Source organism: Epinephelus lanceolatus, chromosome 4, assembly GCF_041903045.1.
Source record: "Epinephelus lanceolatus isolate andai-2023 chromosome 4, ASM4190304v1, whole genome shotgun sequence".
In the NCBI taxonomy this organism is placed as follows: Eukaryota; Metazoa; Chordata; class Actinopteri; order Perciformes; family Serranidae; genus Epinephelus; species Epinephelus lanceolatus.
This window is the reverse complement of record NC_135737.1, coordinates 11,799,974-11,826,064: the sequence shown is the minus strand read 5'-3', so window position 1 is coordinate 11,826,064 and position 26,091 is coordinate 11,799,974. Positions and strand designations below refer to the sequence as shown.

At 39.4% G+C, this 26,091-nt stretch overlaps 3 protein-coding genes across 4 annotated transcripts in view; 2 read left to right on the top strand and 1 right to left on the bottom strand.

Annotated features, from left to right (window-relative positions):
* Positions 1–330: 330 nt before the first annotated feature.
* Positions 331–8,093, top strand: dcun1d5 (DCN1, defective in cullin neddylation 1, domain containing 5 (S. cerevisiae)). 2 transcript variants are annotated; one of them, XM_033631636.2, is made up of 10 exons: positions 331–466; positions 2,370–2,426; positions 2,597–2,639; positions 2,798–2,897; positions 4,399–4,564; positions 4,880–4,971; positions 5,171–5,279; positions 5,568–5,672; positions 5,833–5,935; positions 7,671–8,093. In XM_033631636.2, the coding sequence occupies exons 4-10, from the start codon at positions 2,830–2,832 to the stop codon at positions 7,724–7,726; spliced, it is 699 nt and encodes a 232-aa protein (XP_033487527.1). In that variant the 5' UTR covers positions 331–466; positions 2,370–2,426; positions 2,597–2,639; positions 2,798–2,829; the 3' UTR covers positions 7,727–8,093. The 2 variants fall into 2 exon arrangements, with proteins under 2 accessions (XP_033487527.1, XP_078023037.1); XM_078166911.1 differs by having other exon boundaries at positions 412–431.
* LOC117259854 (uncharacterized) lies at positions 7,667–12,855 on the bottom strand. Its single transcript, XM_033631635.2, has 4 exons — positions 12,747–12,855; positions 11,740–11,909; positions 10,878–11,268; positions 7,667–9,165 (listed from the first exon to the last, which is right to left on the bottom strand). The coding sequence occupies exons 2-4, from the start codon at positions 11,900–11,902 to the stop codon at positions 8,142–8,144; spliced, it is 1,578 nt and encodes a 525-aa protein (XP_033487526.1). The 5' UTR covers positions 11,903–11,909; positions 12,747–12,855; the 3' UTR covers positions 7,667–8,141.
* Positions 12,856–17,557: 4,702 nt separating this feature from the next.
* LOC117259868 (calpain-5-like) overlaps positions 17,558–26,091 on the top strand; it is a 41,315-nt gene continuing 32,781 nt past the window's right edge. The window contains exons 1-2 of the mRNA XM_033631650.2: positions 17,558–17,787; positions 24,114–24,273. Of these exons, the coding sequence (XP_033487541.1) occupies positions 24,118–24,273 (156 nt within the window). The 5' untranslated portion in view covers positions 17,558–17,787; positions 24,114–24,117. The remainder of the gene's footprint in view (positions 17,788–24,113; positions 24,274–26,091) is intronic.

The window sequence follows — 26,091 nt, the reverse complement described above, 5'->3', positions numbered from 1 at the left end:
TAAAAGACAATTTACATGACAGTGATAAGAGAAAGTAAACAGTGTGTCACATTGAGTGGGTTTTTATTGGTCAGTGTGTTCAGGCCTGTGAACAACACGTGAGAGCTTCATGTGAATGCCATAAATAAAGGATTGTTTCTTTAAAAAGAGGTCGGTTTCACCTTTTTCGGTCCCGAAGGGTGGACATTATATTTAGCCGTTTTCCCTCGCATGATTCACTAAAGGCTAAAATTATGTATTTTATCAAAATACGATCACAAATATTTATGAATTTTTAATCGTTTGTAAATCAAACAAAAAGCAAAACAACAAGTGAATGCAAAGACTTTCCTACACCCCCTCTCCCCCACATAAAGCGGTGGTATCGTCCATTTCCCCGGAAACACCGGCGATAGCAGCAGAACAGGAGCCTGGCGTAGCATAAGTAGCAGGTGGGACCGAATTATCAGCCAAAGTGCAAAAAAGGGTAAGTGTTTGAAATATTTAAATAGCTCACGTTAGTGTCGCATATTAAAACAAATAACTGTAATGTACTACGTTTTTTAACCGGTGGATTTGATGAGCCTTTGACGCGTGTGTTTACAAATTAGCTTACGTTAGCAGTGTAACGTTAGCTCAACAACCGCGGTGCTTCGGTAGCTAGCAAACAAAAGAAGTATCCTCGAAGGGAAGGCGGAATCCCAGAAGAATTTAAAATTAAAACTGTGTGTTTTATGTTGTATTTAAAGTTTCCGTGGTGTTTAATCGACAACCACATGCGAAATTTGGTCCCGATCTGTAACATTAGTCATCCTTAGCTCATTAGCCGTGTTAGCATCAACGTTCGCATCAAAGGAAGCGTCCTAACGACGTCATATATGTTTAATGGTAATTTACAGCTGTCAGACTCCTCAAAGTTTTATATTCACTTTATGTATGTGATAATCTTTTTGTCCGCTGTCGTGTGGTAAAAAATGGTTGGTATAATCTCAACCTCTTCATTTTTATTTATATTTCATCTCTATATTATGTGTCTATTTACTGAACCCTATGGCCCCATATTATATGTGACATTTTATTCAGTGTTTTGTTGCTGCACCATACGACACATTATATCTTAAACTAATTTATCCTATATACTATGTTGTATTGTTTTACTTTACTATGTATTGTGTTATACAATACTCTGTCAATACACTTCACCTTTATAGTAGTATTCAAATCTTTTACCACAGTAAAATTAGCGATACTACAGTGTAGAAAAACTGTGTTGCAGGTCAAAGTCCTGCATTCACCATCTTACTTTAATAAAGGTACAAAAGTATCAGCATACATTCCTAAAGTATCAAAAGTAAAAATACTCATTATGTCAGAATGGCCCATTTCAGAAGAATATTATTGAATATTATTGATGCAGTAATATGTTCATCGCTTGAAGGTTGCAGCTGGTAAAGATTGAGCTCATTTTATTATTTCATATATCTTTTATATATATACCTGCTGCTCATTTCGGATACTTTATGTGCTGCCATGTGGCTTAAGCTATAATAATACATGATAGTTTATGAATAATCTGAATCTATAAAGTAATTAGACACTGTGGCTTTAAAATAAATGTTGTGGAGTAAAAAGGACAATATTTACCTAGTGATGCAATCCTCGGATTTACTCATTACGCCTGTAAGAGAGAGGACAAGATGAACTGACCACAGGATGTTTTTTCAAAAACATTTTACCTATTTTTCAGCATTACTCAGATAGTAAAAATGCTGGCAATCGTGGAATCATGAGTTAATATGAAATGTACTTGTAATATTACAATTATTAGTATTAATTTAACAAAACATTGGTGTTTTCTGTCTGTATGCCCACTAATGCTCTTGAGGCTGAGTTGGATCAAATTCTTGCAGTCAGGTCCCCAAATCTTGTGGAAAGCCTGGAACCAGAAAGGTGGAAAATGATGTGCCTGAAATGAGATGTTCAGATGAAATGAGATGTGTTGGCATATGCATGCTTTTGGCCATATAGTGCACTGAATGGGCAAACAGGCATGTGATAAGTAGTTTGCCAGCAGACATGCATTTTCCTCTCAATCTTCAAGATTCATTCATGTTAAAACACTAAAAATGTTTTTAATTCTTAATACATTTATGGTGGTGCTGATCTGCTTTTGTAAACACTGTAAGGTTTTGTCTGACAAGTTGGAGCCAATTCACAATGTTTAGATTGTGTGCCCAAGTTATGTCAGTTATGTTTTGTCCACAGTTTTCCTCTAGGTTTTAATAATAATGAAAGTTGAAGAAAAAAATAACTAATTTCTCGTGTGTATGTTGAACATCCTCTGAATATTAATGATATCTTGCTTGTGTTGATTATGTGTCCACTCTTAGAATCATCCACACCGCCTGGCAGTCATCAATACAACATCCGTAACGCTGGACAAGCTTGTAAGTAGTCTTGTTTATTTCTAATTTTTAATGTAGAAGGTAAAGCTAATGCAGTCCAACATTTATACACTCATGATAGCTCTTAATCTCTTGCCTCTGAGTAGATTAAGGATTATCAAAGTGTGGTGCAGAAAACTTTTTACCTGAGATTTTGGTTTCTTTTATTCTAGAATCCCTTAGATTTGAATGGACAAGGCAGTCAGAAGTACACAGGTATGAACTTTATTGTGCACATTCATCCTTAAATATAGAGGATTGATTACTGGCCTGTATTGTCAAATAGAGGTGTGTGTGTGGGTGGATGTAGGCTGGATGCCTCATGTCAATACCCCCTGACAACATGTGACTTTTTTTATTTTTCTTATGTGTAGCCCAGCTAGTGAAGCCCATTAAAGGTTCAGTGATGCCGGTAAAGAAGAAGAGGAAGCACCCTGATGCAGATGACCATGAGCACAAGTGTAAAATCACAAGGTAAACAGACACAAAGTTAGAGTATGCATGAACACGTGTGCCTGTCCCCTCTGATTATCTATCTGGAGGGCATGAAATCTCCCTCATGTTTAATTGTTTTAGTAGCTTGATTCTCCAAATGATTTTTTTTCCTTTAGGGTGTATTGCTCAGTTTGGGTCCTTGGTGTGTTTTGTGGCATGTTGACCCAACCCCCAATGAGTAGCTAGTGATTCAGAGGCTCTCTGCTGGCGAGGACATTAACTGGCTGAACGCTGGAGAAGCCTGAAAGGGGACTGGCAGGGTTGTCTTTCAACTGGCAGGAGACTTACTGAACCCCTTACCTTCTCATTTTCCTCTGCTCTGCTCTGTGTGTGTGTGTGTGTGTGTGTGTGTGTGTGTGTGTGTGTGTGTGTTTTGAGGGAATGGGAGTAGAAAAGCATGGGTGTTGGTGTTGCAGTTAGATAACAACTTCAAGAAAATACATCTGTGTGTGCGTTTGGAGTTATGCTTCTTTCTGCTCACTTGGGAAACGCAGCACTCAGCACATACTTGTCCTGTTAATCAGCGCTGCCTCAGTCCACACAGGAGGAGGACTGTAGGAGAGAAGTGTTGCTGCAGCTTATCTAGCCTCATGGATATAAATTGTGGGGGTGGGGGGTCAGATTTATTGCAGGACTGTTGTATTAGACTTCTTACATTCTGAGAGCCTGTCAGACACACAATGTGCTACATCAATGTTATAGTTATTTCACATGTCTGAATAATTGCCTGAATGTAAAAGTCAGGTTAAAATAACTTTGTCTGAAGAAAACAAAAATGGAGATTTATTGATCTGGTATTGTGCCTAACTTTAGTGGATCATAACATATTGAGTATGTAAATAAAATGAAGATGCACTGCTTTAAATTGAGACCAAACTTTTCTATGGATGTCAGTTTTTAAGCCATGGCGAAGGCCACAATGTGGCCTGCAACCGACAGTAAGGCTCGTTGTTTTTCTGGAAAACCTATGGCCCCTACTGGCCAGTTGAGAGGAGTGAGGATTCAGCAGTTAATGACGACATAAAACAGATAATGAAATGCATTTTTTTAACAATTGTGAAACACTGCAACCACAAAAGTTCCCTGAGCAGACAGTCATACATGTGCACACAAAATATTAGGCTGATTTGTCCAGTAGTTTGCGAGATAAGCTGCAGACAGATGGATCCCCATACACAAACACAAATAACATGACAAAATGCATGATCCCTCCAGGGTTACACCTGAGATAAGTGATATTTTGGGATTGACATATATCACAATATAGCTAATGAATGCATAATCACTTTTAAAAGTTTAAAATGATTTTGAAAGCAAAGAATTACCTCCCACTGTTATGTATTGCTTAGATCCAACTCATAAAATGTGTAAAACAAACCTTTTGAATTGGAGCTTACTCAGAATAAGTTTCTTGGACATCAGAAATGAGTGTTTATTTCTTTGCATAATTTTGAATCTAAGGCTTTGGTCTATGTTGTAGCTTCACCCGCCCTCAGATCCGCGGTGCCAGGCCGATCAGTGCTGAGAGGCTGTTCTCCATTAAGAAGTGCCTGGCCTGGTTCCAAGAGTACGCTGGCCCAGACAAGGTGGTCGGTCCCGAGGCCATGGAGAAGTTTTGTAAAGACATCGGTGTGGAACCAGAGAATGTGAGTTCATCCTACTTCTCTCTGACCTGACCCTGTGTTCATCATGTGTCCTGGGGTCATATCTAGGAATCATGCTGAGAGTTAAGATGCTGTTTTAAAACATGAAGAGCTGCAAAGTAGAAAATATGATGAACCTCCATTTTACTGCCTTTGGAAAGATAGTGTCCATTTTACAATGTAGGGAAACTTCCTGTAGACGACAGTACACAGTGTGATGATAGAGGGGATAAAGATCCTGTGTTCATGCACCAGTGTTCATGTAAATTTTTAGCAAAGATTAAACTCATGGCCTCTCCCTCTCTCTCTCTCTTACAGATTATCATGTTAGTTATAGCCTGGCATCTAGAAGCAGCAAGTATGGGGTTCTTCACAAAAGAGGAGTGGCTCAGGGGAATGACTTTATTACAGTAAGTAACTTTTCATGTGCTTAAAGTTAATGTTTCAGATTAGACTTTCTCCTGTTCTTAAGACCTACATTTAGGGTTTTTTTTGTCTCTTTATACCCTTTTGTCTGCTGACACATCACAGCCTTTAGTTGTCAGTAGACCTGTATGTTGAACTGTGACTGTATGTTTGTTTTACATATGGTTCTTCACCTTTTTGCAGGTGTGACTGCACAGAGAGGTTACAGAGCAAACTGGATTACCTGCGCAGCCAGCTCAACGACTCTGCAGTCTTCAAAAATATCTACAGATACGCCTTTGACTTTGCCCGAGTGAGTTTGTTTTTTTAAAGAACAACTTAACAACCCCTGAAAATCTTGTTTTTGCTGTCTACCAGTGGTTTAACTTTCTCCCCTTTCACCTGCATTGATGTGCAGGTGTTTTCCAGGTTGGAGAAGGAGTTGAGATTTTAGTGCAATGTGTGTGAAGCTTTGTTTTCAAATAGATAAATTAAATATTACCTGAGAGCTCTGCAGAAAAGCGACCATCAGCAGGAGTCTGACATTGTCACAACAATTCTGTCACTCGTTGTTGTATTTCTGCCTTTGTCTTGTCATCAGGATAAGGACCAGAGGAGTTTGGACATGGACACAGCTAAATCCATGCTGGCGTTACTGTTGGGGAGAACATGGCCACTCTTCCCAGTCTTCCGCCAGTTCCTGGAGGTAAATCTTTTCTCTCTCACTTATTTGTATTGGTCAGAGTAATGTTGCAATGATTAGTTTAGTTAAGAAACCTTGTACAAAGACTGTAGCTGTCTGTGACACCAGTAATATTTTATCTTTGCAAAATAACTCAGCCTTCCCCCACTCATCCCTCCCACAGCAGTCCAAATACAAAGGTATGAATAAGGACCAGTGGTATAACGTTCTGGAGTTCAGCAGGACCATCAACACAGACCTCAGTAATTACGATGAAGATGGAGCATGTGAGTATACGAGCAGCTTACAACAATACTGACGCTTTAATCACACAAGAAAATGCAGGGTTTCCCACACATTCATTTATTTGTGGGGGTTTGCCACAATAATAACAATAACAACACCTGCCACCATGTATTGATTTTTTTTTTTTTAATAAATATGCCTTTTATAGCCATAGCTGGATGCTTTATGTTTTCGGGTTGTCCGTCTGTCCGTCTCATTCTCGTGAATGTGATATCTTAAGTTTTTTTTTTTGTTTGTTTGTTTGAGCTGGACTGTTCATTGTAAGCACTGTTGGAATATAAATACTGTTTGGTCATTCATTGCGCCATGATCTTGGAATGCAAAAGTGTACTGTGAGTACGGACAGAGCAGCAGAACACCAGGTGCAGTGAACACACACAAAATATATAATGGAAAGTTTGCTGACTTAGAATTTGATTTCCAGTCTAGAGAAGTGTAAGTGACCCTCAATTAAGGTGCAGTTTGGTTCTAAATGAGTTTTTCTGTTTGTTTGTTTTTTTTGTTTGTGTTTTTTTTGGGGGGGGGGCTCTGCTGCTACTGTTTGTGGCTATTTTCACAGTTGGATGCAGAGAGGAAATCTCTGTCTGTGTTGCATCTCATTCAGCAGAGCACGAGTTATATGGCACTGCATGACGCAACACAGCTAATATGATAGCTTCCTCCATTTAGACCCTCTGGTTCTCTCCATGGCCTCAAAGGTCAGGACATCAACAACAGTTTACTGTGGAAGCCCATTTCTGCCAATGTGATGAAAAAAAATCTTTCTAGAAATAATGACTTGATATCTCAAAATAGTTATTATTTTAAGATACTAAGTCGTTATTATCAAAAGTTTGTCATTATAATGATTTGGGCCCCAATCAGACAGAACATGTTTTAGTAGCCTCAAGCAGCTTTTTCTAATGGGTTTCAATGACAGTGAAGCGCTTTGCTCGCTGCTTTTGGATTACAGAGCACCTTGCATTTTTCTGCTCTACGCCCCACATGTTTTTGTAGGAGTGCCCTGAACATGTGGAGATAAAAAACCACCAAAAACTTCAACTCAAAAGAAAAAGCGCCCAACGTCATTGGCATTTCTTTCCCATTGTCCAATCAAAATAATCTAGAGGTGGGCCTTCTATGGTGGTGGCGATGACAGCAAGTTGAGGCGTACTTGGTTTGTGTTGGCTCACTTTCAGTGTCACTCTAGACAAGCTGCAAGATATATCTGAAGCCTTGACTACCTTATAACCTTTTACAAGCTGTAACTAGGCCTGACAATTGACAGCAGCGTGTCAAACTGTCCCTGACTCATTGTAAAATAAGCCTTGAACTGACCATCATTCAGGTGAAGTTCCGAGACCAGCAGGCTTCTGCAAAAATGACACTGCGCTGCTCCTTGGGTTTTGTGCTCTGTCTGACAGGATCATTCCCCCCCCCCATTTATCGACTAAGATTTAAAGCATTTGTTGGTATAATTTTCCTAAATGTCTCCAACTTTCCTAAATAAATTCAAGTGGAAAACATTCATATTTAGAGACTATTTTCTGTTGTGTTCAAGTGCTGTCAGAATAAATGAGATTAACAACTGAATGAAAATGGGGGAAAAACTGATTTTATAGTACAGTGATGTGATGAATCACTTAAACCATAATAGTGATTATCAGATTGAGCAGCCAACGAAAAAGTGCAGGATCTATTTTAATAATATTTATCTCCTTGTTGTTTTGTCTGCAGGGCCAGTGCTGCTAGATGAGTTTGTGGAATGGCAGAAAGCTTGGTCGAGATCGTAGCAGACGACGTCACAACACCAAAAAGAGAGCGAAAACAAAACACAAGAGGAATCTATATCGTTCAATAAAAAGGAGAAACTGCAGTTTCGGATCCCAAAAACACAACAGACATTAACAGTTCACACACAAATATGGACCACAGAATCACTTGCATCGTCGGCCAGCCGTGGTCAAGAGGCCTTTCTCTCACTTAGTAGACTTTTTATAGTGTTAATTTGGAGAAAAGAAAATGTTCTTAACATAAGAAAGCAAAAAAGTAAGCTGAGAGAAGAGCTGTGGAACTTATGTTTTCTTGATAATTATTTTTCCCATTTTGTGTCTTGTTTATAGATGTTTTCACAATAATAAAAAGGAAATGGAAGTATGACAAGCTGCCTCCTAATAATTAGGATGTCATCATGGCATCTGCCCTCTGTTATATCTCCATGTGGAAGTGTGGTTTCTCCTCTCTCTGCTCCCTCCCTGTCTCTCTCGTGTCCAGCGGCCCTGCAGAGGCAGCGGCCATGATGGCGTTGAGGCGTGTCAAAGAGAGGGAGCGCTGTTTGAGCCTGGGGGCAGGCCCCGGCGCATCAGGGGCAGGGTCTGGAAGGTGACCATATCGCTGGCCGTCTTCGTCGTACTGGTACAGGCGAATGACGCGTCTGCGACGGCTCAGGGAGGACGATGGTTCTCCTTCCGTGATGCCATTTTTCATTGTGTCCTCCTGGTTTTTACTGCCTGTCTCCTCGTCTTCGCTGCAAATGTCTGTCTCTCCATCTTCCTTTCTCCTCTTGTGTTCACTGTCATCTACCACCTCCTCCCTCCTCTCATCTCTCTCTTCCTCTTTACCATTGGCCTTTTCCTCACTTCTTTCCCCATCCTCCTTGCTCCTGTTCTCATGCTCACCTGTCTCCACCCCTTCCTCCTCCTGTCTCGATTCCCTCTTTTCCTCCCTGCTCCCTCTTTCATCTGTCTCCTCTCCATCCTCACTGCACTTGTCCTCATCTGTGTCTGTTTGACTCCCTCCACGCTCTCCTATTTGAAAGAAACCACTAAACTTTCTCTCCTCTTCCTTCTCTGCCTCCCCATCACAGCCTTTGTTCTTTTCCTTCAGATTTCCTCCTGCCACCTCCTCCTCCTCCTCCATCCTTGACTCTTCTTCTTTCATGTAGTCACATCCCTCCAGATAAGCCATGGTTTCCTGCTCCTCCTGTCGTTTCTGCCGGAAGCTTCTCTTAGGTTTGGCGGGGGGTGATGAGGTAGTTGACGAAATCGTCGTCTCCATGCTTGCACAATTTGCAGAGTCACCGTTGTCACACACCTGCTCCATCTCAAAGGCCTGGTTGTAGTACATAGGGGGCAGGGTTGTTATGGTGACCTCAGAGTCATGGTCCTGTGTGTCGGTTTGGCTTTGTTGTTGCCATGGTGATCGCATCCTTGTAGTGACTGCTCCTAAACACCTAAAGGGAAATGGTATAGTTTACACATCTTATACTTCAGATCTCTGCTTTACAATTTTATTAATTTCTGACAGAAATGAGAATTGACTCAAAAGTTTTTTCTTGTCATAATTGACATCTAATACATGAAAGGTCTGATGTGTGGGGTTTAGTGGCATCTAGTAGTTGGGGTTGCAGATTTCAACCATCTGAAACTTTTTCCACGTGTCTAGGGTGTAGAAGAATTGCAATGGCAGATGCATGGCACAAATGGCCCCATCTAGAGCCAGTGTTTGCTTTGCCCATTCTGGGCTACTGTAGAATAACATGGCGGACTCCCTGGAAGAGGGCCTGCGCCGTATGTAGATATAAACTGCCCTTAGACTGTGTGAAAACGCAGCAAGTATTATTTTTAGGTGATGCACTAATAAAATATACTTATTATATTTAATTTCTGACAATAAATGTCAAATCTTACACACTGGACCTTTTATGTCTGTTTTATGGAACACTAACAAGGTCATTATTCGTCTCCTTTTTCCTGCTCTTTGATGTTTTTAATGTAGTTTTATATTGCCAGCTTGTGGATCACAGGTTGGTGATATAAAACTATGTTAAAACAGTGAAAGGCAGGGAAAAGGAGATGAAATACTCCATGCTATTTCCTCTTAAAATATTTTATCGTCGGTGAACCAAAAATTTGCCAAATTGGTGTTTAAAGCTGCACTGAAGCCATCTCTCTGGTCTAGATCCCTTACTATGGCTATAATAGAGAATGCCTTGCCTTTCAAACTAACTGAGATACTACATGGCTGTTTCATAATTATTTTGTTTTCTCTGATGATTTCACTCTTTTTGGTTTCCTTTGGTGTGAAATAGATTGCTGCAAAGATCACGTTTTTTTCGTAGGTCAACCCAGCCAAGTTAACATAGCCCTAGTTCCCTTGACAAAAGGCATTAAGATTTTTCCATTTGATTTTATATTATTGCAGAAAATAAGTTTCATGGAAAACAAGTTTATGATTCTTACATGTTTTCTTCAGCAAGATAATCTTCACAAATTAACACCACCTTTATGATTTTTGAAGTGTAAATGCAATTGCCAGAAGTAAAAAGCTAATGTTAGGCTATAAACTTAATTACACCACTGTGGCATGACACCACAATATAGCTTTAACGCTATGCTCAGTACGATAGCCACTTGTTAGCAACCACCTTTTTTAAGATGCATAAATTTGGGTGGGGCATTTACTGACATATTTTATTTTATGTCAGAGAGCAAAACCTGAAAGTCTTGTTTCAGCTGATTGATGTTCTGGTCTGTTCTTTGGTATATTCAGCCAGTGAAAATCAAGAATATATTTATCAAAACACTAACTTAATATCATGTAGAATGTTTAGTATGACTTGCATGAAGTTGTTTTTTGTGCAGGACTGCAAACTCCTTATCCCATTTACTCAAATGTTAACCAACTTTGCTGCTGTGATTTGACTTTTTTCTCTTGTTTTAGTTGTTCACTGGTCTCCATTTGTTTCAGCACAATATGGAAATCAAGTAGGAGTGAGTTACGTGATCAGTCACAGTGATCATTAAGTCTTCTCTAGTACAGCTAATAGAACATCCTCTTTTGAGCTTTTATGCACAATGAATCTGCAGAATAGTTGTGTTGTCAGATTTTGTGAATCTTCTCCCACTGTGACTAAAAGCTGGGATGTTCGGGCCCTGAACGCACCTGAGAACATGAGTCCTGGTCAGAGCTCCAACACTGAACCCCACCACAAAGGTCAGCAGCACTGATGCTGCCACAGCTCCTGCAAACTGCCCATTGGAAACTCCTGCCTGCCTCTCTTCCAAAGACCCAGCATCCCTCTTGAACCTGAACACACCACACTGCTTACTGTGTTCCTGGGCCACTTGATTGTTGGGACCTACATGAAGCTCATAAGACCACAGCGTGGTTCCCTCTGTGTGCTGCAGGAAGCAGTAGTACAGGCCACTGTGCAGAATGCTGATGTTGGGGACCACCAGGCTCCTGTCATGGTGCATAAAGACGGGGTCCAGCTTACTGTAGAGACCAGGGGTCTGGATGTCTCCAAAGGGGGTGTGCCAGTACTGGACCACACCTACACATGAAAGGGGGAGCAATTACAGGTGAGGAGTTACAGAGAAGTTTAGTGATACATTATGTTTTTCTTACTGTAAAAAATTCCACAAGAAGACCAAAGCCAACAGTGAATGTATGTACCAACAAGTGTTGTGTGCGTGTCTTTATCAAGGCTGATATATCTTCCTCTTCCCTATCACAGAGCTCCACTGTTGTTAAAGCACATCAATGAGCTCTTTCAGAGCTGATGATCTTTCAATGTCTATCATGATTTATGTACATTCTAGTATATCTATAGGGCAAAAAAGTACCTGCTTTCATTATACGTGTCGTGCGTACATTGGAGCAGAGGACAGCTTTCCTCAGGACTCCTTGTGACACAGTAGTAATGCTAAGATGATTATTCAGGTGAATATAAGTTAACTGAGTTGCTCAGGTGTGGAGGCAGGACATACTGTTGTCTCTGTTTGTGTTGATCCTCTTTACTGACCTGCGATCTTTCCGTCTCCGCATTTTAAAGTCAACGCTACCTCTGGGTGACCTTTGACCCTGCAGGTTGGTGCGACGGTCAGAGTGCCCTGGCCAATAGCTGCTCTTTCTGGATTTGCTGAGCCAGCCAGAAAAGCTGTGAAAGTTAACCACCTGGTTAACATTTTAAACCTGCACAGGAAATAAGAGTCAGATGAGTTTATCTTTAAAGTGCCGTAAATGAATCTGTGAAAGCTGGAGTGACAGCAGGGCTGCAGACAGTGATGGAATTTAACTTAGTACATTTACTCAGGTATGATACTTCAGTGTGGGTTTGGATTCCAAACTAAGGTTAAAAAAATAATTTCTGTCCCAAGTCTCAGACAACAATAAGTTTCCTTTGAGGAAAACTCTCCACAGGATTCAGAAACTGTGTTGTCATGACAGGAGCCCTGTGAATGAAGGGTGTAAATAGTGAATGTATTACAGCTATGATTGTCACAGCCTGTAATGTATTCACCTACAATAGTACGTTCTATCTGATCTCACCTCTTGCCCAAGTATGCTACAGTGAGGTGCGTCAAGGGAGCTTGGCAATAAAATCACCAAAAGTGTGCTTGGTAATACCTGATGCCCTTAGATAACACCTGACTGCGATCTGGCTGCTCTGTGCGCACAAGAGGACACTGTGCATACCACAAAGAGACAACAACAACTAAAGAAGACACAATGAAATCAAAGAGACACAAAATAACATTATCTCTGTAGATATGTGGGGCCTTTTGCATATCTGTGTCCACAGGGTCCATTGTTTTATTATTATGGTTCTGAACATATTGGTTTTCAGTGTATCTGTCAGCCTGTCCTGATTTTTTTTTAAGTTAGCAACTTCTTAAACTTAGCAATAAGCCTATAACTTTACAACAGTATGTTTGATCTGTGATATGACAGAAAAGAATATGAGTAATGGTCCACATATAAAAATGCAGCTGAGTATCTTGTCATGCAGTCTGAGTCAGAGATATTTACCTGTGACAGCTTCTATAATTTCCTCTAAATGCAGTCGTGTTTTCCTTTTCGTGTGAGACCACACATCGCACATCGTCTGATGGACCTGTTGGTGTTACAGTCTCCTCTGTGACAGTGTAAAGTGCAGCTTCTCACATGACACTAGGGATGCCTTCTCCTGTGATGATGTTAAAGATTAATAGCATCACAGAGGCAGAGGAATCCTTTTATAAAACCACCTGCTGTGTTTACAACAGCAGTTCTCAACCTAAACTCCCTGAACAGTGAAGTCTGGAGAGGAAGGACAGTTTTATCACATTGATATGCTGCTGTCCTTCTCTGGTAAAGTGCCATTAAGTAATTGAAAGCATTTCTTGTGCTCTACTGGCAACAAGTAGGAACTGTAAAAACATTGGGCTCATTTCCATTTCAGTAAGCACATTCTGCCAAATATTGGACAAGTTAAAACTTTGGCCTGATGATGGCACTAGATGAAAAGGCAGCAGGTTAACAAAGACAAAAATGTTTGAACCAATATCATGGCAACAGTTATGAAGCATTTCACTTAAAGGTACATGTCATTTTTTTAATCCATATAAGTCTTTGTTTTATTGCCAGTGGGTGTACAGGTTGTAATGTAACTTGACTTTCTCAGTTGTCTGCAACAGCCTGTGGACTGACTTCTGTGTAAAGGACTAGACTGGCACCACAACACAGTGTGACAGGGACAGACCTTAGTGCCCTGTAGCAACTTGAATTCAGACAGAGCAAGACCAAGCACTGAGGGTCTGACCCCAGACTGCCCTCTCGACCTTCCCTGGTCCCCGCTGGATCAGCAAACTTCTGCTGCTGCAGTTGCACAGATTACACCCCTCACTGCACTGGCCACCAGTCCGTTGTGAACTTCTGAGCTGGGTTTTGAACTTGCTAAATTTGAGTTGCTACTTTGGCTTCAGTACGAGCTGTTGTCCACCCTCCTCTTGGGGAAGTAATATTATGAATTACTACAGTAATTCACAATATATACAAATATATTTGTAGTGACAAAACTAATTTGTCTTTTGGTTATTGGTCGCATATATATGATGATTCTTTCATGCAGCTGATTTGCAGAGGTGTGAAATATGAATACAGCTCTAGCATTATGTGGTGCTGGTTTTGGTATGAGACTAGTATTCAAACTGTGGCACCCTTTTAGTAATTCCTGTAATTACTACAGCAGCCATCAGATGTCAGTGGTGTATAACAAAAGTCTTGAGGGAAACTTTCCAACTTTACTTTTTTTTTTTTTACAGTAAATTCCTTTCAGTTGTCATAAAATGTTAATGGTGCTCCTTTACTTCTTTGTTTACAGTTACATCCCTCTGTGCTGTATTTCCTACATTTTGTTTGTCTTTGAAGTGTACTTTTAAACAGACATTATCTGGTCTGTGGTATTCTGTTAAATGCTTTACAGATGTTGTTTATAATTCCTCAGACTGAGTTCAACAGCTGAACCATTATTCTACACAACACTGTGGGCAAGGCGATGTATAATGAACAACATACCACTTACTATTACTCACAATGGTTAAAACTAAATCTGTGACAAATAATTCTGATTCATCTTTGTAAACTTTCAACTTTGAATCAAGTACATTGACACTCTCTGAATTTAACTCTCAACATACGTACAGATTCAGATTACAGTTGCTCTTATGCTGTATATAGACATCAAGAAATAATAAGAAAAAAAAATGAAGTATGCAAAAATAAAGATGTGCATTATGCTATAATATATAAAACACAATATGTACATATAATATAAAAATATAAGAAAATCTTAAAATATAAAAAAGAGGTTGTATAAGAAATATAATTATATGAAATATGTACAACTACGTGCATCCTACAAGTGTTCTAACTATAAATGCAAGAGTAGAATAGGTAACAAATAATTAAGAGAGTACTATCAAGTTGATATACTGCACAGTGCATGGTACATACAATACAAGCTAAAAATATACAACTTTTTAAAATCTGTGATAAATGGACATGAAAACAACCAAACAACTACAATGCACTCTGAGCTGTTTTGTTTATGTGTAAATTAAGTGTTAATAACTAAAATGGGTTATACAGGCATGTTTCCTTCCATGTAAACAACAGTAGTGGGATGTGATTAAGTAAGTTTACTCATGTACACTACTTGTATACAATTCTGAGATACTTGTATTTGAGCTACTTCTACTCAAATATTTATGGAGGCAAATATTGTTATTTGTTTTCTTTGTTGACCTTCTTTTCAGCGGTAATATTTGCACAATGCACTGCTAAAGTGCATTGAGACTGACAAAAAACAGAGCCAAACTCCAAGTATGTGTACATACTTGGTAATAAATTATATCACAAGGCTATAGATTAAGCTAACCAGTTATTTATAAAGTCATTAAAATGAGCTGAACTTTTACCAGCTGCAACATTAAAGAGATCAGCACATTAGTGCATTGCCAATTATAATCTGGTGATATATTTTATTCTGAAATTTGTCATTTTGCATAATAAAAACTTTTATTTTTGGTAATTTAAAGGAGCAGTGTGTAGGGTTTAGTGGCATCTAGTGATGAAGTTACAGATTGCAACTAGCTGAAACTTCTCCTAAATGCCAAATGTGTAGGAGAACTATGGTGTCCAAAGCTAAAACATGAATGAACCTGGCTAGAGCCAGTGTTTGGTTAGTTTCTTACACAGACGCCGATGACGTCAGCACGCTGGCTGACTCTGTCGTCTGTGGACATTCCCATAGGAAAGTTGTAATAGAACTAGCGCCAAAGACAGTGGATAAACCAGAGATATTGGATAAAGTGAGATACCCCACTCAGCTCACTTCCTGATTCAGTGACGTCAGCGCCACGCCCCCGTAGGAGACTTGCGGCAGCTCGGAATGTATTGTCGTCAATGAGGAAAATGAACGTGATCACAATTTATGGTCAATTCTTTCGCCCTGTAGTAGCTAAAATAAATATTGGGTTCGTTTTCCACAAGCCACACATCTTCCCCACATTCTGACTCTAAAGCTGCATTTTTCATCCGCACAGATCAAGAGAAAATTAACTTTGTTTGAGCCCTGTCCGTCTCACAAAACAAGTTCTCGCGAGATCTTGTGATCTTGATAAACAGGGGGTAAAATCACAGTTAGCTTACAAACAGTTATTTACCGCTAGTAATAAATAAAAAATGCCCAAGCTTTGTGCAACAATAGGCTGCAATAATAGGAAGAATGTATTTTCATTCCACCTGCTTCTCGATCCGCATACACAGACATCCACAGAGCCTCTGTTCAACACGGTGGTGGTGGTGGGGAAGCAAATATTGGACCCATTTATCACAAGCCACATATCTTCAGAACATTCCGACACCAAAATGGCAAATTTCAGACAGACAAATCAGGAGAAAATTTACTTTGTTCAAGACCTGTCTCTGTCTCAACAACACACTCTCGCGAGATCTGGCAACAGATATCTCCTCTCTGGTGCTGAAATCAGTGCAGTTTCACCAAAGATACTGGATTAAAAAAATATTTTTTCCAGCGGATGTCTTAGTTACAACATGATTGAGCTAACAGGAGCAGTTTCCTGTCATATCCGACAACGGGAGGCTTTTAACAGATGACGTCCTGATGTTAGCTTTGCTGCTGCTGTTAGCTGTCCCTGTCAGCTGCAGCCACTGATGCTTTCTAGACATCGTGATTTCCCAAAACTGAATAAATACCACACATAGCAACACAAAACTGCTTTGCTAACTCAGTCATGTTGTAACTAAGATATCCGCTGGAAAAGATATTTTTTTCACGGACCGTTTAAGAGTTATTACCTATTACAGATGCCGCTAACGGCTAACGGTTAGCCCAGCTAATCTACAATAACCAAGCGAGGTTGGGGATACTCGTCTTTGATTGAGCTACGGGGGACAACGCCTACTTAGGAGACCGGAAATGTATACCATTTCATACAATGGGGGTATATTGTAGGTGGGCCATCTTGTTATAATACAGTATCTTTGCTAGCGCTGGCTCCCAGCGGCAGTGATGTGACTGGATCCCAATCTGTGTACTTCCGTACTTCCTCGACCAATGGCTGATTAGCTTTGCCTTACACCCGCCTACACTGGAAATGCTGTTCCCCGAATTGTTGTCCATAGTAGGCTACAACAGAAAAGGAAGTGTTCAGTACATTGCAAGAAGAGATTAAAATGGATGTGATTTCATTTGATTCAGCTATATTGCATCTCTGTTACATGTAACACAGGTGCCCTACCTATGGCAACGCCGTCACAAAGTCTGGATATCCCCGTCCATTTCTATTACAAAACAAAAGACGAATGTCCCCAGACTCCCATCCCGAAGTATGGGAGGCTGGTCACGTATAGTGGTTGGTTTGTCTGCTCTTGGCTACTGAAGAACAACATGGTGAACCCCATGTAAGAGACATATGTAGTTGGAAACAACCTATTCTTAGGTCAAAAAAAAAAAAAAAACAACCCACAATTCTTACTTTCACGTGATTATAACTAAAATATAACTTTAAATGTTAAGTACCATTTCTGCCAAAAGATACCCCGGGTTCCTACACAGTGGCCCTTTAAGTTTTTTTTGATGCTGTTACTTTTGTACTTTTAATTTAGTAAGAGTTTGACAGCAGAACATTTACTTGTGACAGGGTATTTCTACAATGTAGTATTGCTACTTTTACTTCAGTAAAAGGAATGAATAACGTTACTTTTCTACCACTGATAAACAACAACAGTGATCGGAGTCGCTTAAGTTTGTCCGTGCCGGACCTGAAGGCATCATAGAGTCAGGCTCCGGACTTCAAGAGAGTGAAGGCGGGTTGGAGCTCCAGTGTGTATGTTTGTGTGTGTGTGGTTTTACGTTTACAGTTGTATACTGACTGGAGAGCTCTGCACATCACCGACCTGACAACCAAGAGAGAGGGAGTAAAAACATCTAAATCCTCCCGGGAGGAGAAAAGAGCCGCCGCGTGAGCCAGCCAGGGAGCTGACATTTAACTGAACATTTTTCCAGGTAAAGTCTAATTAGTTAAAGCTTAGCAACTTCGCACTGATACAGCTTTCAGTCATCTGAAGTTTGCTGGGAAACCTCACTGCCAGCCGTCATTAAAGAGTCTGCTAAATATGTCAGAGAAGTTTAAGATAACGTTTACGTTAGTTTATTAAAGTGTCGCTCAGTTAAATTTTACACCGCAACTTTGACGAACTACACGCACAAACATATTGTAAAACGTAAGTTTTGACTGGTGAGATAAGAAAACTGAACAAAAGATAAGTATTTCAGTGATAAAATGTTCGCGGTTTCGTTTTCCGTCTTCACAGGAGATGAAAAATCTATGAAAAAAACACCCCCCAAACTCGCCATCTTTCAAGCTAGCTCGCGTAAACAAACACACTTCCGGAAACATCCTTCAAAATAAAATTTGAAACTTTTATGAATTTGAGGTTGTTTATTTCTCCCATTGGAGAAATTTGTCTTGGAGATGGGGAGATTATTGCATCAAGACTAAAGATCAAAATAAAACATAATAAGCACACATGCAAACGATAGCTTGAGGTATTAGTCATTTATTAATGAATCACAACTCATTTACTCTGTTAAAGGTTCAGTTTGTGCAATTTAGGAGGATTTAGTGGCATCTAGCAGTGAAGAGGACATAAAAAATCTGGGTTTTTCCAGCATTCTCATTGCAGAGGGGCTGCTAAGTACTGTGGCCGACGCTAAAATTCGAATGGCCCTATCTAGAGCCAGTTTTTGGTTTGTCCTTCCTGGGTTACTGTACAGCCACTGCAACATGGTGATTTATGTGGATGAAGACCCGCTCTCTATTTAAATATGATCAGCTTATTCTAAGTTGACAATAACACAATGTTGCTTATATTCATGTAATTATACAGTAAAGAAAACAAACCTATTGTATTCCCTTTCAGCCTATGTATTCTCCAAACTCCTACACACTGGACCTTTAAAAGCTACAGAAATTCAAAGGCATACATCTTAAAGCATACACACCTTAGTACACACATTTCATGTAAACAAACACATCTCACTGTTCATGTTCAGAAGCAAACACACAGCAGGGTTATGTTAGAGGTGGAGGGTTGGTGAATTCTGTGGTATAATTTATTACAAGTTTTAGTGATTTTACTTTAGTGATATTACCTTAGTCATTGATTATAAAACAAAAATCACTGCATACAACCTTATTGTTCTGACAAGATTTTAATCATCTATGATCATGCATCAATGGAATTTAATTAAGTACATGTACTCAGTCATTGCACTTAAGTACAATTTTGAGATATTTTTACTCTACTTAAGTATTTCCAATTTATGCTACTTCTACTTATACTTCTACTCCTCTTCGTTTTGGAGGCAAATGTTGTATTTGTTACTCCACTACATTTATCTGGCAGATTTAGTTGTAGACTTAGAATGTTAATTGGAAATATAAATCAACTGAATAATTCTGATGTATTATTATAGATGAAACCATTGGTTCAAACTTTTTTTGTGTCAGTTACCCTTAAATTGATACACATTAGGTGACAAACCCCCATTTGATTTTTCTTTAAGGGCTCCATCTGAAAAGATATTCGGTTGTTAGACATGATTCAGACTGGAGTTCTATACTTGTCAGTAACTGCTAAGAAGAAAACTGTGGAGGATGTGAAATTTGATGGCCAGAAAAGTCACCCTTAGTCACGCTAGGCTCACTTCTGTAGTATATAGATAGTGAAAATAAATTATTCCCCATTTTTCTGGGGACCTCCTGAAACTCTTTCAAGGACCCCTGGTTGAGAACCACTTGATTAAAATACCCAGCAGTATATAAAGTCAAAATTAGCTCTGCCTTTACCAGATGCAACGTTAATGTAAGGAACACATTAATGCATCAATAATTATAATCAAGTATTGTAATAAATATTGTTCTGAAATGGGCCATTCTGCATAATGAGTACTTTTACTTTTGATACTTTAATTATATTTTGATGCTGTTAGTTTTGCACCTTTACTTAAGGAAATGCAGGACTTTCACTTGTAACAGTAATTTTACAGAGTAGTGTTAGTACTTTTACTAGCATAAGCAGCAAAAGACACTATGGGAATCTATGGTTAATAAACTAGACTGAAACTGTCAGCTGAATTGCAACCACGTAAAATTTAACCTTTATGTTCCTTAATTAGAGTTTGGTGCAGTGAAAAGATAGCAAAAGAGAAAAATAAGATGATTTTCAATAATGACAATTAAATTCTATGACGAAAGTTTACAATATTGGGGCTCTGATTAACGTGTACAGTTTCCATTTCCAGTACTGTTTTCTCTTTTCTGTAACAGACTGCACTTTTATTTTGAAGGCAGCTTCTGGTGTAAACTTTGACTTCCTCTGGTTAGCTTCACTCAGCTGAAAAAGCACTTCTACAAAATGTGTCCTAAAGTTAATTTGAGCGAAGTGAGACAAGTAGACTGATTTACAGAGCTGCCACCAGGTGGATCAAATAAATTCATGCTCTCCGTGTCACACATTATCTGAAATATGAAAGCCTATTTTAATATCTGCATTGTTGTTCAGTTGTCACATTTATCTGTGGCGACGTGCCCATTGGTGCCCACATAAAACCACACCCATGTGTGGCTGGTTTCTTCTGTTATTACTTGCTCCATAATCAAACCTCTGTGTCTGTGGATAACAACTGTGGTCCTTTAAGATTCAGCTTTCTCCATTTGGCACTTGTTTTCACATTAAAAACCGTGTATTCTCACATAAAATGAATCAGAAGTAAGCTGGGTGAGGCATTCAAGGACCGAGTATAGTAATCGTACAGTCAGGTGTGTAAGTAAATCTGTTCATGCTGCAGGCAGTTTGAAAGAAGAGTGAATTGTGTTGTCGACAGCAGATTTATGTGAACAGGTGACTTCTTGTAGGCATTGGCCTGAACTACTACTGATACTGTTTCTCCCCATATGATTACTTTACATGTGCTCCTCTTCTTTGTTTCCCACTGATTTAAGTGGTTGGAATGAACGTTAAGTAATCGAGGATTTTCAATTGTGCTGACACTTATTTCAGGGACTGCAACTAGTGATCATTTTCAGTTTTTATTGATCTGTTTGAGAATTCAGAGAATAGCCAAAAAAATGCCCTCACATAATCCCTGCCCCCAAGGTGAAATCTAGAGCCTAATAAACAGGTCGGGCTGATATATTGGATATAGATCAGGTATCAGCATTCGTGTTTGTCAGTGAGTAACAAGAAACTGCAATACACAAATGTACAATATGTGCTTGAGGTAATTTAGAAACTGTCACTCACAGAGTTTGATGACCAGAGAGCACTTTTTACAGTGTAAAACGTTCAATTGAATACATACTGTATGTTGGTCACTATATAAAACAAATGTTTTAGACTCCAACATAAAGAAAATGTAAACAATTCAATTAATGTTCACATATCAATAGCAAAGCTTTAGACTCTGAAAAATTAAAAGATAATCAGCCTCAGAAATCTAGTCTCAGCTTCATGTTGCTTGTTTTGTCAATTGACAGTCCACAACTTAATAATTATTACCAGTAATCAAATCCAAATGTTTCCTGTCAAGAAGGCCTGCAGTTAATATGAAATCAGAGACGCTAACCGACCAGCAGTCTGGTGTTAATGGTGTTTGTTAATTTGCACATCTACTCATTTTTTTTGTAAATGTTAGTGACCAACACAGGTGTAAACCAGCTTTGTTTTTCATATGATTGAGCACTTAACACAAACACAGAGAAACATGTTGTCCCCCTCCCCCACCAGATGGGGAGTCAGGTCCCAGTTATGCTGATTGTCTGCAGTAAAGAAGGCCAGTTTCTTATCACCAGCTCACGACCCCTCAGGGTCGACATGTGCAGCGCCATTTTGTCGTCAGTTTAGTATAAGTTCAAATGCTCCCTCTTTCGTTCTTCAAACACCTCTCTGTGACGTTTTCACTGTTTGTTAAACTGCTGCCACAAAGCTTAATCAGGTCCAGTCAGATGTCTGAGAGGACTGCTCTGTATGTTTGAATGGTGGCTGATGCCTTTAGGTTGTAGAAAGTCTTCTTTACAAATAGATGTTACTTTGTATAAAGGGTTTGTTTGTACATGGAGAACAAAACACTGTACAACTGTTCAACCAAACTGACGACTGAAAGAGACAAAGATCCCTCTGAGCAACAGCTGAGTAAGAACAGAAGAAAACAGCAGTCATGGGTAAACTACATGGGTAAACTACTGAGAGTTTAGCGTCAAAATGTGTGCAGATTTAAATAGAAACAGGTTCCTGTTTCAGGGTCATGTGCACAATAATGTCTGTAACGAGCTGGAATTTACTGGCAATGTGTTGCTGTAGCAAAGCTCTTCTTCAAACTTCACAATAGAAAACACAGAAACAGAAGGTTAGTTTAGGGTTAACACTGCTGGAATATCAGCTGAACATACTATGGACTGACAAATCACAGTTTAAACCTCTTCAATCTGACCACTGAGTCGACTGGAGAAAGCCCAAAAATATACACTGACACAATATTTAGAGACCTGTTCAGTGCTGTGGTTCAATAATGATCAAGGGTCACTGATGATCTGGACTGGCAAAAAAAAGAATCAAAATCCAAGTTCCTATTTTTACTGTATGATACATTTAGTATCTGAATTATGCTGTTTTTATTACTGCCTCTGGTGAAGGAAAAATCAAAAGCATAAAAAAGTTTCACTTTTAGTCCTGGTCAGAAAGGGCTTAAGTCAAGGTAATGCATGTGTTTGTGAAGTACTGAGCACGACTGGATAAATGAGACTTGGATTATACTGCATGAGCTGTGTTAGAGTTTGTAAAATGAATGAGCTGTTGTTAAACGTGGATCCCTATGATTTACATTAATGAACAATGTTAATTGTTAATTCTATCTTAAGATAGCTATAGTATATATATATATATATATATATATATATATATATATATATATATATGTATATATATATATATATATGTATATATATATTTACAAGTCTTTGCCACCACACACAGGCTGCTCTGTGGACAGGTTTGATATGAGCTACTTGTTTGGTTTTCCTTCCTCAACACACAGAGAGGTCTCTGAATTATTAAGAGTAATCAGGACATTGTCTCTGTAAAGACAAGTTGCTTTTGTTTTTTTAATATATTTTCAGCATCACAAAGGTAAGAAGAATTTACTGAAACAGACCACCAGGCAGATAATATAATCTGTTGTTGTGGTTGCTCTGCTCAGTATCCTCTTTGTGTTTAGTGCCTTTAATTGACACTGATAAAATTACTGACTGGCCTGATGTGTCTCGTGAACTGTCTCCATGGTGACCACATCCCGGCACTCAGTGGTGGAAGAAGTATTCAGATCTTGTAGTTAAGTAAAAGCAGCAATACAAGTAAAAGCCCTGCATTCAAAACCTATAAGTTACAGTAAATTTCCTAACACATATATTAAACTTCTAATTAAAAATCACCTCTAATGCTTCTTATGTGTTGCTTAGGAGTCATGTGTTTTTATCTGCTGGTTAAGATCTACAAAGTTTTTGTAGCCAACAAAAGCAGCTTTCAGTGTTCTCTGTAAATTTAATGAACTTTGCAGCACTAAGTAATAAACTAAACAGTAATGCACCCAGCAGGTTTTTAGGTAAACTGTCTCTTTTAAAGATAACTTCAGTCCTCAACAGGCCTCCCACATCTCCATCCCAAACAAATGAACACACACACACACACACACACGCACAAAAACCACTTCCTCTTTCTTTCATTGTCTCATTTTATTTGGCAGACAGGAAGTTGCTTTTAAGACTTCTCTCACTACATCAGGGACTTAATGCTGCTGCACGCACGCACGCACGCAAGCGCACGCACACATGCACACACACACACACACACACACACACACACACACACACACACACACAGAGGCATGCGACTTTCATCATGTGTTTGCTTTGCTGGTGATCCGTAGTCAAACATGACTGCCCAGGTTTCTGTTTGTCATCCTGTCACATGACTGGTGGGATGGTTTATGAAATTAATGTGTTGTGTTTGACTATCTTGTGAGTGTGTGTGTGAGTTTTGGGAGTGTCAAAAAGAAGGATATCCTTGTTAGTAATCTTTTTTCACACAACAGTGTGCTCTTTGAGGCAAAGATAAATCTGTAGAGTTGCTCTTTTCCAAAATAACAAACACACTTTCAGTCCCTGCCATGATTTTATCTCCAGAATTGCTTTTAAGGCCTTTTAATGTTTTATTGTTGAGATGAGAACGTTGTCATTGTGAGAATTTAAAGTCTTTCACTTTCTGTCTGTGCAGGGGGATGGTAGTTCCATACGAGGGCCAGTCTTTCTCTGAGCTGAGGAGGCAGTGCCAGCAGAATGGACGTCTGTTTGAAGACCCTCTGTTCCCCACATCTGACCAGTCTCTGTTCTACCAGAATAACCGCATCGGCAGAGTCACCTGGAAAAGACCTAAGGTGAGAAAAAAAAGAAGTGGTTTGTTAGATAGTAAGCAGAACTTCTACATGTTACTGCCAAGGAATGTTAGAGAAGTCTTTTAAAGCCCAGTCACACCAAACTGACAAAGTTCTAGTGGCGACAAATGCTGCCTGTTGTGTCGCCTCTTGTTGCCTGTGTCTTGGCCAAAAAGTTGCACTTGAACACACTGCAAAGACCACAGCCAACAGCCAACCAGCACGTACATTCTGTGCGTGCGTTAGAGTAAATAACTCTCCTCACCAGCAGGTGGCAATAGTCTGTATTTGTCATTCAAAAAGGGAAACCAGAAGACGGACAGGGCGGATTCAAGATGCTAGTTAGCCAGTTAGCACATTAACAACACAACCTGATGTTGAAAGAACACAGGATGTTCACCGTGCACTAGCAAAAAATTACACAAACAGTTACGAAACATTTTTATTAAAGAGCTCAATGGCTAAAAATACCCCTCTTATCTTATTTAGCAAGTTTGTTTTGATCTCACTCGCTGTTTTGACTTCAGCCGTTTGTTAGCTTTTCTCCCTTTTGTTTCTCTTCCTGTACACTGAGCTGAGCTGCCAATCAGAGTGATTTCCTTCACCGACGGGCTCTGCCAGCTCCGACACTGATTCAACATGCTGAATCAGCCGACAAAAACAGGCAGCAAGGGCCAACAGTGTGCGACACGTCACAAGAGCTGGGGCAACAGATGCTTACTCGTGGCCCCACATTGACCAACGGCTGACCGTTGGCTACGTGTGTCAGGGCCCCTGATTCTCCACATTGTTTGCTTTACATAAATATATGAATTTCACCTCACTGTTTACCCCATTAGACAGACAACAATGCTGCAAACTAAGACCATTCTACAGCCAATAAAGTGAAGAGTAGCCCTAAAAAATGTGCTAATATTCACATCAGAGATGAAGGTAAACTGATTGTTTCAGTGAGCTGAGCAGCTGCTTCACAGAGGAGATGGAGAGAAACAAGTAGGTGGGTTAGGGGGACAGTGGTCACGAGACAAGTACAATGGAGAGCATGCATATAGAGAGGAGAGAGGTTACATGATCTGAATAGGGTGAGGAATCTATGGAATTTACCCCACTGAAATCCTGCTGCATTAGCCAGGCTGTGTTTGCTCTTTGAACAGATATTTAAGCAAATATTTGAACAGCAGAACAACATGTTGAGATGTAACTCACTCACTAAGCAAAGGCAAATACAATTTGTTTCTTACTTTAGTTATTCTCATATGTAAGGTTGAATAAGGACGACAGCAATGCTGTTGCTGAAATATGTAAAATATGGCTCAGCACAGATCCAATGATCTTCAGCTGGAACAAATTCTAGATTTGTAAAAAATAATTATAAATAATCATCATGCTAAGGGAAAAAAACACAAGCTTTTAAGGGTAAGTAAACCTAAGTAAACACCCCAAAAATTCACTGTGTTACAATATCATTTTAATGTTGCTGTGTTAGTTTCATATGATAGATTGATTCTGGAAGGAATGTGTGGATGTTTGCTGCAGCCAGAGGTGATCAGTCCTCTTGCAGAAACTTAAAGCCTTCCAACACACCTGAGCAATAAAGGAGCTTATCATTAACTGATATATTTATGATTTTTTTTCTGTCCAAGTCCAGTTTCAATGGACCAGCCAAGCTAAGTTTAATGACAGCTTTTCAGTAACAGGATCAGTCTTTGTTAAGAACACATTAATGGCTAAATATTGAATTAAAGGCCTGAACAGAAAGAGATGTTTCTAACGTTGGTTGTACATTATTCAGTTAACTATTAAGAGAGGGTGAGTAATAGA

Coding starts and splice junctions, on each gene's coding strand:
- dcun1d5 (XM_033631636.2), top strand. CDS start 2,830: ATGCCGGTAAAGAAGAAGAGGAAGCACCCTGATGCAGATGACCATGAG. Junction 2,898..4,398: donor CACAAGTGTAAAATCACAAG/GTAAACAGACAC, acceptor TCTATGTTGTAG/CTTCACCCGCCCTCAGATCC. Junction 4,972..5,170: donor AGGGGAATGACTTTATTACA/GTAAGTAACTTT, acceptor ACCTTTTTGCAG/GTGTGACTGCACAGAGAGGT.
- LOC117259854 (XM_033631635.2), bottom strand. CDS start 11,902: ATGTTAACCAGGTGGTTAACTTTCACAGCTTTTCTGGCTGGCTCAGCA. Junction 11,269..11,739: donor CGGAGACGGAAAGATCGCAG/GTCAGTAAAGAG, acceptor TTTCATGTGTAG/GTGTGGTCCAGTACTGGCAC. Junction 9,166..10,877: donor ACCAGGACTCATGTTCTCAG/GTGCGTTCAGGG, acceptor ATTTCCCTTTAG/GTGTTTAGGAGCAGTCACTA.